Source organism: Puntigrus tetrazona, chromosome 5 (assembly GCF_018831695.1).
Source record: "Puntigrus tetrazona isolate hp1 chromosome 5, ASM1883169v1, whole genome shotgun sequence".
In the NCBI taxonomy this organism is placed as follows: domain Eukaryota; kingdom Metazoa; phylum Chordata; class Actinopteri; order Cypriniformes; family Cyprinidae; genus Puntigrus; species Puntigrus tetrazona.
In genome coordinates this window covers 12,095,720-12,109,327 of record NC_056703.1, presented here as the reverse complement: position 1 = coordinate 12,109,327, position 13,608 = coordinate 12,095,720, and the positions used below count along the sequence as shown (strand labels likewise).

Sequence of the window (13,608 nt, the reverse complement as noted above, 5' to 3'; positions counted from 1 at the left end):
GTTTTAAAGAGAAGATAAGGCCTTTCTCCTTTAGAGCAGAAGATAAAACCCCCATTTTAGTAAGGAGAGAACATAGATGCCTCTTCCTTGAAGAAAAAGGGGAAAAAAACTTCCTATCTTTAAGGACTGAGATGATTGCTGGTATAAATCTGTCATTTTCTTCATATTTATGGAAAACTTGTAAGGAGGTGACTGAATGCAAAAAAAGGACAATCTTTGATGACTGAAAAGACTGTCAATCAAATTTTTCTTGCTGTCAGACAATCAGATTTTAGCCCTTGTCCTTTTCTTATGCAAGACAGCTTCACTAAATCATTGAAAAGTATAAATAAACAGTATAAGTATAAATAAAAACGTTAAATGGATAAAATATGCATAGTAATTCAATAGAAGCAAAACCTGAGATCTGTTTTCATTGCAACCTGGTTTAAAATGGTTGATAAATACTACAAAAAATATGCATGGAGAGAAAAGCTCGTGTTATCTTAAACTACTGAAATCGTTACATGAAGACATGTCACACATATCTTAAAAAGTCACAAGCAGGCCTCAGGTTAACACTCAATTTAATTATGGTTTTAAATAGAGAAGCAGAAAATCAAAGCCTGAAATCACAAAACATCTACTTACCAAACATGATCCCAACAAAATCAATAACAACAATGTAAATAAAACTGGCAAACAAATGCAATTATATTAATTATTTATGCCCCAGTGCATGCTGGGAAGAGGGCAAATGGGCAAACCACAAAACCCTTTTCCCGTGTAGGCCTATTCTAGTGTTACAGTTTTAGGAGGGGCTCAGCCCTCTACCTGTTAATGAGCTGAACTGGTTCAGAAGAAAACAAGAGCTAGATGTGAGATGTGCATTAAGTGTGAGAAATCACACGTTAAAACCTTTTTTCGATTGACGCCTTTAAAAAAAAAAAAGAATAAATGAAACAACATCTGTGAGTCACTTTATAGTATGTATAGCAGTAACCGTGGTGCATCTTATTTTGTGATTTCACTGGAACGGAGAGCATTTAGATTTTTACAGAAATTAAATTTGTCTTATGAAAGGACTATATGAGGCTGAACATCATCCGATGTCACTTAGGAATAGGAAAGATAATACTTCAGTGCTTCTATTTTATAATTCAAAAAGAACTTAAACTTAGTAATTAGATACTCAGATGCTTAATACTTATAAATACTTATATGTTCAATAAAAGTGGAAAGAGTTCACGTGTGTGTGTGTGTGTGTGTGTTTCTCTATTCAAATGCTCTTTATTCCAGTAAAATCACAAAATAAGATGTACCACAGTTACATTTAATAATTCTCACAAAATAAGTGGGATCATTAAAATTGCATGATGCATTTTGCTGCATCAAGATGCATTACTTGAATATAACTTTAACAGTGAGTAAAAGAACAAAAAACAAAACACACTGCAATACTTAATTAAATCTCTGGCCATTTTTCCAACATTACTCGTCAGCACCTATCACATCAACATTAATGCCTGTGTGCAAGCCCTAAATGATTTTATAGCTTCAAATTGAAAATTTCAGGAGTGGTAAAAGCTTTGTGTTTTTTGTATTTAATTATCTGAGCCAGAAACACAGCCATCTAAACCAGCGTGAGAAGCAAAGCGCAGGAGAGATCCTAAACTGTGGGTTTCTTCGGCAGGACTGTTTGTGCACCCAGAGCACTGTACATCGCCCTGGTTCAAAGGAGCCTGCTAAATGACAAGTGACTGCTCCTGATAAAAGCTGACTGTGAACTGACGAATGCAAATGAAGTGGAATTAATCTGCAAACGCATACACTCATTCGTTTCCACACACACCGTGCAGAAACTGGCAGATAAAAGGGGAAACTACGGAAAACGGGGATGAGATGCCTGTCAAAACGTGCATCAAAAGATGATGTGTGTCATTATTTTTGATGCTAAAACACCTTCAATCCCAGCTTGATCTACAAATTCCATAAATAATAATTCAATTTATTATTCAAGATTTACACACTTCACTCTCTAGTAGAACTTTTAAGCAGAAATTTAAATGAAACCCTTTCCTGTTCAGGCATGCAGCACAACTCCTTGCCAAAGCTCACTTGACCGCACTACTGTAATGCTCTTTCAGCCACAATCAAACCTCTGCGAATGATTCAGAATGCGGCAGTGCATCTGGTTTTCAATGAACCCAAGAGATCACATGTTATGTCTCTCTTTGTCTCACTCCACAAGCTGTCAGTTGCTGCCTGCATCAAGTTCAAGACTCTCACCGGATCTGCACCTTCCTACCTCCACTCACTTCTGTAAATCAATGTTCCCTCCAGAAATCTGCAGTCGATGAGAGAGAGTCGCGGTACCAGCACAAAGAGGTGCAGAAGAACTCTCTCAAACCATCACATTCAATATTCCTTGATGGTGGAATGATCTTCTCCATCTGACACCATCAGAAGAGCTGAATCCCTCTCTGCCTTCAAAGAAACAACTCACAACAGTTCAATGGAAAAACCTCTCCATTCTCTACCCTCTTACTTATATCCCTGTAATAGCCTGTACTTTGTACTCTTCTGAGCAATTTTGAAACTTTTTTTATTGCGGCACTTTTCAATTACAGTACTGCTAGGATGAATTGCTTTTGTTTAAGTATTCCTCATTTGTGAAATGCTTTGGATAAAAGCGTCTACTAAATGAATAAATGCAAATCTCAATTGTTTCTACTGGAAGCAATTAGATTAAATGGAAAGTGAAATGACAGAAAGATATTTTTCTTCAGAGAGAAAGTCAAAAGTGCCCTCGTAATCTCATACATCTCTCCTCTAGAGATCTCAACTACATCTCACGTGAGACTCAGATTCACCAAGATCCCAAAGTCTGCAATTGAAAGTCATAGATTTCAATAAAAAACATAATCTAATTCTGAGCTTTGCAATTCAGCAATTTTTTTTCATTCGTTATTTTGTTATAGCCGTACACTATATACATGTAAATATATAAACAACTGGCTCATTTGTGTATGTTTTTTCCACCAAAAACACTTTTTTATTACACTTTCTATTAAGTGGACAGTTCTTGAGGAGTCAGAATGGTATTACAGTGGTGCAGCTCCTCCCACTTTACATATCTCTAAACCTACGCATCTCCACCCCCTGGATCACCCCTGTTCCAAATACTCTTATGCATATTGTTACAAAATGTAGTTATATAATACTTGTTGCACATTTGTACTAACCATTCTGAGGGTTGTACTATGATACTAATGTGTACTTACACTGTGATTACATATTACATACACATCTAGTTACTATGTAAGTACACAGGTATTAGGGACACTTAATATAAAGCGGGACCTGATAATAAGTAAGACATTTCTAATCTAGTGTAAAGAGATAAACATGGTGGATTGTGTGCAGCTTACTCAGGGTGGGGTTTCTGCTAATATTGCACTGTCTGTCAACAATTGTGGAAGGACCTGTAAAATGTCACACAGAATTTTTCAGGCTTACTGAGACACTGCTTATCATTTATGGGGATCTAAAAAAAGGAGCCAGTGTATTGTTAACATTATAAGGTGTTTGTGTAGACACATTCATGTGCAAATTTAATTTTTATATGTAAATTAATTTATGTGCTTTAGCCCCTTTACTTAGCATAAAATAAATGCATTTCAAATATATTTTAGGATATTTTTTAGGCCCACCTTAATAAAAAAATGTGCTATTTACAGCACCTAAAATAATAGTAGTTGTAGAAAAAATACATGTACATTTTTTCATGTTGTATTGAACGTTAATGTAGCAACAGATTTTGTTTGAAAAAAGTTGTATATTTTTGTTAAAAAAATCTTACAAATGAATGAGATGGCAAGAGGTGTATTTGTTTAAAACAATCACTTTAGCAAAGTTTTTAGTATTTTCTTCTTATTTAAAAAAATAAATACATAATTTGAAGAAAAATAAGTTGAATAAATATACCGTAAGATCAGGTAAGCACGGAATCGACTTTGCACTGAAGCATACAATCGCTTTTACAAGATCAGACAAATACACGCATCTTGAAAAGTGAATGTTTTAGAAGGTGCAACAGCACATTTTTGTCATCTAGCTCTTGAAGAAAATAATATCAAATTCTGTGCTTTAGCCCCATTGTACCCTATACTTAGCATGAAATAAATGTATTTCAAAAACATTTTGGGATATTTATCTTTCACTAGGAACACAATATGATTTGCTGAAGAGGATTTTAAAACATCAGTTTTAAGAAAAAAAAACAGTTAGATGGTGACTAAGGTCATCTAAAAAGACAAGGGTAAATGAGCAAAGTACACTGAATAAACAAAATAGTATTGCAATATTATTTGTCCCCAGTAAAAAAAAAAACACAGAAAACGTCTTGCATAAATATGCAGAAACATCCCAAAGCAGAAAAAATGAAGCAGGGATAAAGGTTTGTCTCATGAAACTCCTCATCTTGTTCTCTCACGCACAGACAAAAGTCATCTAATCACTCTAATGAGCTGTAACCAACAGCTTCACCTCTGAACCTGTTTAATTGTTTTAAGCACAGGCTTTAGAAACGCTGGTTTATCTGAATAGATCTCTGTGACAACTGGCATTTCACTCACAAAGACAAGCACATATACAAATGCAAGGGTATACGTGTTCTCTGAACAACTTGTCTTCCTATCAGTCAGTTAAAACCCCCCATTGCTTAGCCTAAGGGTGTGTCTTTTTCCTTTGAAAAAAAAACATGCAAACACACACAGAAGCACAAAAAAGCAACTGTTTGATTTCTTCCCTTTTAAGGGAAATGGCAGAAAGCCGCTTTGCTGAGTGGGGGCTTGTGGGTTCCAGAGGGGTTTTTCCATTGATCTAGTGTTTTGATCATAAAATACCCATTATGATCCATAAACATGCATCCATTTTCAACTTCTTTTGAAGCCATAAAGTCCTTTTCACATCTTCAAATTAGTAAAATTGTAAAAGATCATTAGTGAGCCTGTGTGTGTGTGTGTGAAAACTAGGACAATCACTAATTAATCAAATTATTTGTATATATCTACATTTGCTGTGAAAATCCTTTAAAGGATGATTAAAATACATTATGTTATTATGAAAGCACTGAATAGCACTGAAGCATTCAATTGAGACTGACAACTCCAGTTAAAACATGTATATGCATACAGTATGTGCATCTAGATCACATATGTGGCTGTCAGGTAGAAGGAAACATCAGCAACAGCATGTGCGTATAAAGTGAAAATGAATAATACAGCAGATGCTAGATTCACCAGAGTGAGAACTACTCCCACGCTCAAACTCACATATCTACTGTGTCCTACTGCATGGCATTTATCGCTTTTTAATGTTGTGCATGCCCTGTCCCGCCTTCTCCTGTAAGTCCACGCCCAGTCTAAGCTTGCCACGCCCGCCTCATTCTGTCCTGCCAAGCTTCATACACCAATCCTGCACTGCTCCATCATTAACCAGTGGATTTTTTTTAGCACTATTAGATTCAGTAAATCCACATCCATCAAAAACAATTTCTTTGTGGAATAAACAAGGTCGTCCGGTTCATCTCTAAAGCCAATCGTTTAGTCACATAAGCCAGGGAGTTTTCAAAGTTTGATTCAAAGAATCAAGTGGAGGAGAGTTTACTTTACTTTCTTCATTGTTTGTTTGGGGAAACAAGTTAAGAAATCACATAAAGAGAGATATAATTTTTATCTTTTAGAATAAGAGTTCAATGCCCTGCAAAAAAATAATAAAGAAACTTTTATAACTCAAAACTTCCTCCGCAGTTCAAAAATACCATATATTGTAATTCAGTGATAAAAACAGCTTATCCTGAAATCCCTGGATGTGATGGCAGAAACATTAACATATAACCACCCACCTTCCATCAGCAATGCCTATTAGTGTATATACAGTATATGCCAAACGAAAATCATTAGAACAACAAGATCTTCTCATCGCTTTCTGTCGTGTCACAGTATAATGTAGGCTTTGCTAAAAGGCTGTCTAAAATGCTTCCTTATAATTAAAACTAAATCATGACTCTCTCGCACACACATACACGCACAAATTTGAAACCACAATATTATCTTTGATTTCTGACATTTTGACAGATTTTGAAGCCACTTTAAGCACAATAAATCAGGATAATTAAAGCCTGGCTGATGTGGCTGTACATTTTACCTTTTGTGCTGACATTCTTAGTTTGGATAGATGGAGGTTCTTCTCGCAGAAACCATCTTACTTAGTCCCCTGGATACTATCTGCTATCTGGGTCATTGCACTCATACAAAAACACCTCCCATTTATCCCTCCAAAGCGAGAAACGCACACCCACAGACACCTACCTTTGACACACACCCAAAAAAACACACATAATAAAATCTTTGGTGTGCCGCTGTGTTATTATGGGGCAACGCATCATGACGTTCAGAAAATAAGTATAATGTCCAAAAGTCTTAAAGCAGCATGAACACAGACACACACACACACACACACACACACGCAGATTCACTCAATGCCTTTGATACATTTTCATCAACAATTATTGATTGCCTCTCCCTCTCTGTCCCTGCAGGGTCCTTGACTCAATTAGGGCATAACAAAAACACACACACATTCACACCGTACTTAATGTCTTCATAGAGTGTGCAAGTCTGGTAGCTAACGTGTGCTTGTTAAAATAAAAAATGTGGTGGGGCCAGACGATACAGCCTCATTAAATTCATTCAATTAAATATACACACAGACCAATTAAAATCCTTCTCTTAGGATAAACACTCTATTAAAACATCTGACCTTAATCTAAATGGTGAACTTGATACTATACCTTATTCTTTCCCTTATGATAATTATATACTCACACCTGAACAGAATTCACACTGACAGAATTCTGCAAAAAGCTCTAATGATTTAACTCCATTAAACTTCCTTTAAAGTCCATCATCCATAAAATTAAACAAATCTCACCCCGTTTTTTTTTTTAATTAAGACTAATTTGACAATGCTTTTTAGTTTACATATATTACACTCCAGTTAACAATCTGTACTGTATTTAAAGAAATATTATTATTATTATTGCTGTCAAATGATTAAATGCGATTTATCACATCCAAAATAAACATTTTTGTTTGCATAATACAAGTGTGCATACTTGTTATCGATATAAAAAATGTATGTTACATTTATTTATATATAATATAAAACATAAGAATAGAAATATATACACATCTAAATACAGTATTTTAAATATTTACTGTATGTAAATAAAAATAAAATAAAATAAAAATAAAAATAAAATAACATATGACAAAGTTTTGTTTTTGCTCTGATTCCATTCCTCAGATTTTCCCCAGCAATCAATGTACAAAGCCATAGTGGATGTCCACTTATAACCTGAAGATTTAGTGGAGAATTATATTGCCCTCATCCTAACCTTAACCCAGCCCTAACATTAACATAAAAGACAATGGGACATTTCAGATCGTATATTTACGATACGCCTACTGGCCAATTAAATTAGACTTTAGCACCTCCTCACAACACAGTCACGTTTTCAGTTACCATGTTTTATGGATCCTTTTCTTCTCATCGTTGATGCTTTTACCCGACAGGACAAAAGTTTTTGTTCAGTATGTGAAGATAATGCGGATTCATTCGTTCTTTATGTTCCTCTTTATCTTTATTCCCTTTATCCTTGTGCTTCCCTTCATTTGCCCAGAAAATGAACTGAGAACACATTTAGATTGTTAGATAAGAATGAAAGCCAAGAGACAAAGCAGACGGATTGCATCTGTTTAGACAGGGTGCCACTAACGACGGGGTGAAAGACGGCCATACGATCATTAACGGCACATCTCCAGAGCGCGCACACACACACACACACACACACTAGCAAACCGTTTCTCTGGCATAATAAATGGAATAGTTCACCCAAATATTAAAATGTGCCATCTTGAGGCTGAAGTTGTCATGACAAAATCTGTGAATAACATATGACTTATTTGCCATTATTCATGAACAAAAAAAAATGTAAATCATCAAACCCAAATTCACTTAAAAATGCTGTGGTAAATATTCATCTGCTGACCTGCAGTCCAAATTGTGTTAGTGTTGGGTGATATAGTCATTTTTCATGTTGTCATATTGCCATCCTGTGAGATCGGACTATATGCCCCACGATGAGCCCTGTTTTATACTGATTTATACTTATTAAATGCATATTTTTATTATAATGATGAAGGAGAATAAGTATCAGTGTTTTTTATAAATGTTCTGTAAAGAAAATGAAACGCTGCTGACGATGCAGACTATATCACATCTGCTATCGTCAATATCTCTGTCTTTCGGCACAACCCTAACTTGTGTTTAGCAAAATAATAATAATACCAATACACAAATCATAATGCTTCAAAACATTTCTATTTCAAATAAATGCTTTTTTGTGTATATTTTTTATTAGACAGTACAACTGTTTTATTATTATTATTATTAATAATATTTTCAGCATTGATAACAATAATAACTTCACTTGCGCTCTGTTATTGTATATTTAAAAAAAATGAGTCAATCTGTGGGAAGTCATAATTCCAAATGGAATGTGTTCAGAACAGATATACGCATTGTAGAACAGAAATGAACATCACAAATGTCAGATTCTCAAGAAGTCATTATTACGTGTTTGGGAATTGCAGAGGTCCTCGTTTCATTAGCGAGAAACACACTCCCAGACACATGATTAGTGTTTAAGAGGCTGCCGTGTGAACTTCTGACCAGAAACTTTATTAACTGCAGCCTTTCAAGCGTTAATGGATGAAACCTTTTACCCTAATGTTTTTCTGTAAAACACACATCATTTTTTAGTGAGCTTTTCAAGAGAAATGCCTGTGAGAGGGAGAAAGTCGGAGAAAATTAAGTCAGTACACTAAGGTGCATAAGCACCTCTCTCTCTCTTTCACTCACACATACGGTGACTTGGCTAAACAAAACTTTAACACCATTAACCTCTGAACGGCCTTGTGGGATATTTACTCTTTCATCTCTCGTTCTCCCTCATCCCTCGTTCATAAATATTCATCTCTCTAATAGAGTTTTTCACAGTGTGAGTTCTGCTAATTCCATATGACCCCAACCAGCACGACAGCAGCCAGAGATGGACAGAGCGAGGGAGAGAAAGAGAGAGAGAGAGAAATAGAAAGAGAGACATAGAGGCGGAGAGATAAGACACTCACCGATGATGTACGTCAGCAGAAGAGCGAGAGTCAGCGTAATTGCGCTGGCACTCAAAGCCGTACATTTCCAGTTACAGCAGCGGTAGGGCTTGCTGAATGAGAAGAGCGGTCTGGAGAGGGTGGTTCTGGGTAGAGGCCTCGGAGGAGGCGAATACACCGTGCTGGACGTCAGAGGGTAATTCTGATTGGCCGCGTTGAAAATGGCAGACGACCCTGAACTATGCTTGAACAGGAAGTGCCTGCAAAAGAAAGGAATTTGATTTCTCAATCAATTTCATGATGAATAAAACACAAAAAACACATCGCACCTGAAAGACGAAGTTGAGGAAAGACAGAGAGAGCAAGAACGAGTGAAAAAAAGAGAGAAGTGCGATCGGAGCGTGTGATCACTCTCGCTTGCTTTGGTTAGTAATTGGAGTCATTTGCTCTCACGTGCATTTAATTACAGATATTTAGCACCAGAGATTAATGAGCCATTATTAATAGATAACATCCTTTAGATTAATTATGATATTAATTACACGGTGGAGTCCATTCTTAGAGTAATTAAAAGGTGCCTACTTAAAAACAATTTACTCTGAGATGCACAGTCCTGGTGCTGTCTGGCAACAACGGTGGGTGGTTACCTAAATACATACAATTTATATTAAGGTTGAAATTCATATAAATGTATATGAGTGATTTTTTTTTAATATTAGGTGTACATTGTAATTTCTCTCCACCATTTATACAATATTTTTTTGAAATTTACTGAACCAGTCCTATGGTGTGTGAAAATATAATTAAGACCATTTAGAAATTGTACAACATAGTCTCTTAATTAATATGCGATCATAAAAATACATGCAGAATAATTAGAGGAGACAAGCACCTTAAAGAAGTTTTAGATGAAGTACAGGACACTGCTGTCACCGCCCGACATGTCATGTCAGCTACCCGAGTTCTTTAAGCCCTTGTAGTTATTCTTTCATTTTCCCTTTTTTATCCTGACATGCAGCTAGATGGTTTGGTCTGTGAGGCACATGGGTGCAGAAACATGGCCGTTTAGTCGTGTCATCTCGATGACAGACAGATTGACAGATAGCCATGGGGAAATTGGTTACAGCTTTTAGGTTAAAAGCCCAAAGGCAACAGAAGACAGATCTTCAAATTCCCAAGATACACATGGATTCTCAACAGCAATTGATCACTTTGCAACATCAGCTAGAGATGGACCGGGGTAAATGCGTGCAACTCTTCCAAAGACACAAAGGGTCAATCGATAAAAAGGACCAAAATCATTGAAAGGTAGATCAGTCTAAACACATTTACAAGTTCATATGCTGATGAGACAAAAAAAGCATGAAGACATCGATACGGATAGAAGATGATAATGAAAAACTGAACACACACACATCTTTATTATAATGGAGACCCATCTGTTGTTATTTAAATTAAGTTAATTACTACCCCCAAAACAAAACTGTACCTCCAACACACAGCATTTTTCGATTTTTTATTGAAACGCTGTTTAGTCCATTTATGGCGTTGTTTTCATTGTTGTGTCTTCCCAAAGGTCCCCACAAAATAGGTCGTTTCAGGTTTTACTATATTTCTGGGGACATTTGGGCCCCACAAAGTTAGCAAAACCTGACCGCGCTTACATGAGGAGACTCACAAAACCACTGCACATAAAAACACAATTATGGCTGATAGCAGATGAAGCATTTTAATCCAATTTAATACATTACGTAGATAGGGGGATAATTGTTTGGAAAAAATATTGCATATATAAATTAATTTTTTATATTTGCATTTATTGGAAATATAATAAGAAATACTTCAAAAGTCCCATAAGAGGGACACCGGTGCAGTTTCTTAAACGCACTGATATTTTTATGTAGTCAATTGGACCAAATGCATTAAATTAGCAGTCGTAATAAAAATTGTTTCTGCCAAAGAATACAAATGTTGAAATGCAAAGAAAAATGCAAAGTGCCGATACTGTTTCAATGTCAAATAAAAGCCAAGTATTAAAGGTGAGAATACATCCAGAAACACACAAGCAAGTTTTGGTTATTTGTTTAGAGTGTCTTACAGGGATGCAGTACAAAGCCCTGAAAGGAGCGTTTAAATGAGCATGCAATGGTAAAATGAGGCTTGAGACTGAGAGAAAAATTACAGTTTACCTCAGCCATTAAAAAGAGAAAGTTAATTTCACACTTAGACACGCAGAACTAATCCTGTCTTTATTTACTGTAGAATAAATAAATAACAATTAACACTCAGAAAACAAAGAGAAAGGGTGAGAAGAAGGTAAAAAGGCAAAAAGAGAAAGAAAAGAGCAGGTGTGAACATGGGGATCACAGTTTTACAAATCAGATTTCTACAGTCTCAAAATAAATTCTATTCCACTGGCTGCTTTTCTTACTGAAATCTCCGAGCCTCGAATTTACATGGTCAGCATGAGGCTCATTTTTAAACCAAACACTCCAGAAAAACTGTGAAACAACCTCAGATTGAAATATATCTGTAGTGATAACATGGCTTATGCGAGATAAGACATAAAAACATATTGAACATATTTCTATATTAAATATCAATCCATGTATTTTTAATGTGAAAAATCAAAAGTCAAACAAAGCTTTCATATATGTGACCCTGAAGCACAAAACCAGTCATAAGTAAAGCTTCATTTGCAGAACTTCCAAGGCCATTTTCTTAATATTACATTTTCTTTCATTCAGATTATGCAAGAAAATTATTTTTCTTAATATTTAGATGTTCATTCAAATTTCAGATTATGTACACGTCTCAATTTTTTCCAAAAAACTGATCGTTATGACTGGTTTTGTGTTCCACGGCCACATCTGTAGCTATGCAGGGTTAAAATTGTTCTTTCATCTACTGTTTGGTTTATATCTATGCTTTTTGTAGCACTGTGGTCCTGCAAGACACTACATTTTGTCCCCCTGTATGTTCACACATGACTTGACATATTATTATTTTATGCACAATAAAAAAAAGCCAACTTTTTTTGGAAGTTTCATTTAAAAATCAGTTACGCACATTTTTGCATGGGAATAATGGGAATGATTGTTAAAAAAAAATGACATATACAATACATATGCAGCGTATGGCGACTGAATCAGCGAGTGTTCGGAATAATATGCTGATGGGAGTGATTCTCCTCTGTGCATTAATGTTGGTCTATTGATCCAGATTTAATTGAGAAAGTTCATTTGGGAGAGAGCAACATGTCAGCAGGTATAGCCATCACCATGACGATGACACGTTCTCGATACAACGCCAATGTCATCGGGCGCTGGGCTCGAGCTGCCGTTTAAACCGTCCAGAATCTCTCAGGCAACCCTTTAACCTGAGGACTTTCCTGCAGCTGTTGGCAGGATATTTCAAACCACTCTACAAAATTGGTAAATCTGCTTTTCTTTAACCCCCAAATCTCAAAGAAAACATCTGAATAGGCGACATTCGCCCCATGCCCCGTTTCAAGCCAAAGTGTACGGCTACGGAAACTCTGTAAGCAAGCAAGGTTACATGTCTACACTCCTACTGCCAGCTTCTTTCAGACGCTTCAATCTCCTTTCAAGAGCATTAAGTGATATTTGAAAAACAGGACTGGGGCTGCTGGAAAAATACGGAAGGGCTAAATTACCCAGCATTCCTTTAATAGCCACAAGCGTAAACATTCCATTGCTACCTGCTGCTTGTGGAGAGTTTAGAAAAGGTGCTACGGTGCTTAGTGTAGTTCAGAACACTTGAAATCTGTTATTAGGTGTTGTTTGGAGACAGCTGGATTTGTTTAATGGTGGCTTTATTTCATCACAACGTGACAAAGAGCGCTGCATGCTTGACCAATGTGGCAAATCTTCAGAAAACAATAAACTCCTCTCCAGCTATGGGCATCAGAGCGGATATGTGACTCAGCTACGGTTGTTTGTTCAAGTTCTCAGTCAAAATAAGTTTGACCGCTACTGCCAAATTCACCTTGCTGGAAATCTAGAAAAGCTGGCTTACACGCGCTCATATGTATGCACACGCACGCCGCTTTCATTTTCATCAATATCTTTGGGGTTTGTGTGCGTGTAAGACAATCACCCCAGGAAGGCAGCTTCATTTCCTCCCTCAAAGCAGACATGTCTATCCTTCATCATTTATTTACTCTCCCATTTCTCTCTTTCAGAAGAGTAGGTCAACCCTCAATCTTCATCTCCATCTTCATCATCATCATCATCATATCTCTCCATCTGTCGTCCAAAACAAACACATATACTCATGCGTATTCTCTTTCTCTTGAACATTTAGTCTGTTTTATTATCCAGGCTTAACAAAAATAACAATAAAAAATAATTCTGTTTGTGTGCAAATTTTT

The 13,608-nt window shown here is 36.2% G+C and overlaps 1 protein-coding gene across 1 annotated transcript in view; it reads right to left on the bottom strand.

Annotated features, from left to right (window-relative positions):
- The window catches only part of tenm1 (teneurin transmembrane protein 1), a 127,489-nt gene that overhangs the window by 55,609 nt on the left and 58,272 nt on the right, over positions 1-13,608 (bottom strand). Inside the window, 1 exon segment of the mRNA XM_043240056.1 lies at positions 9,237-9,475. Coding sequence (XP_043095991.1) covers positions 9,237-9,475 — 239 coding nt within the window.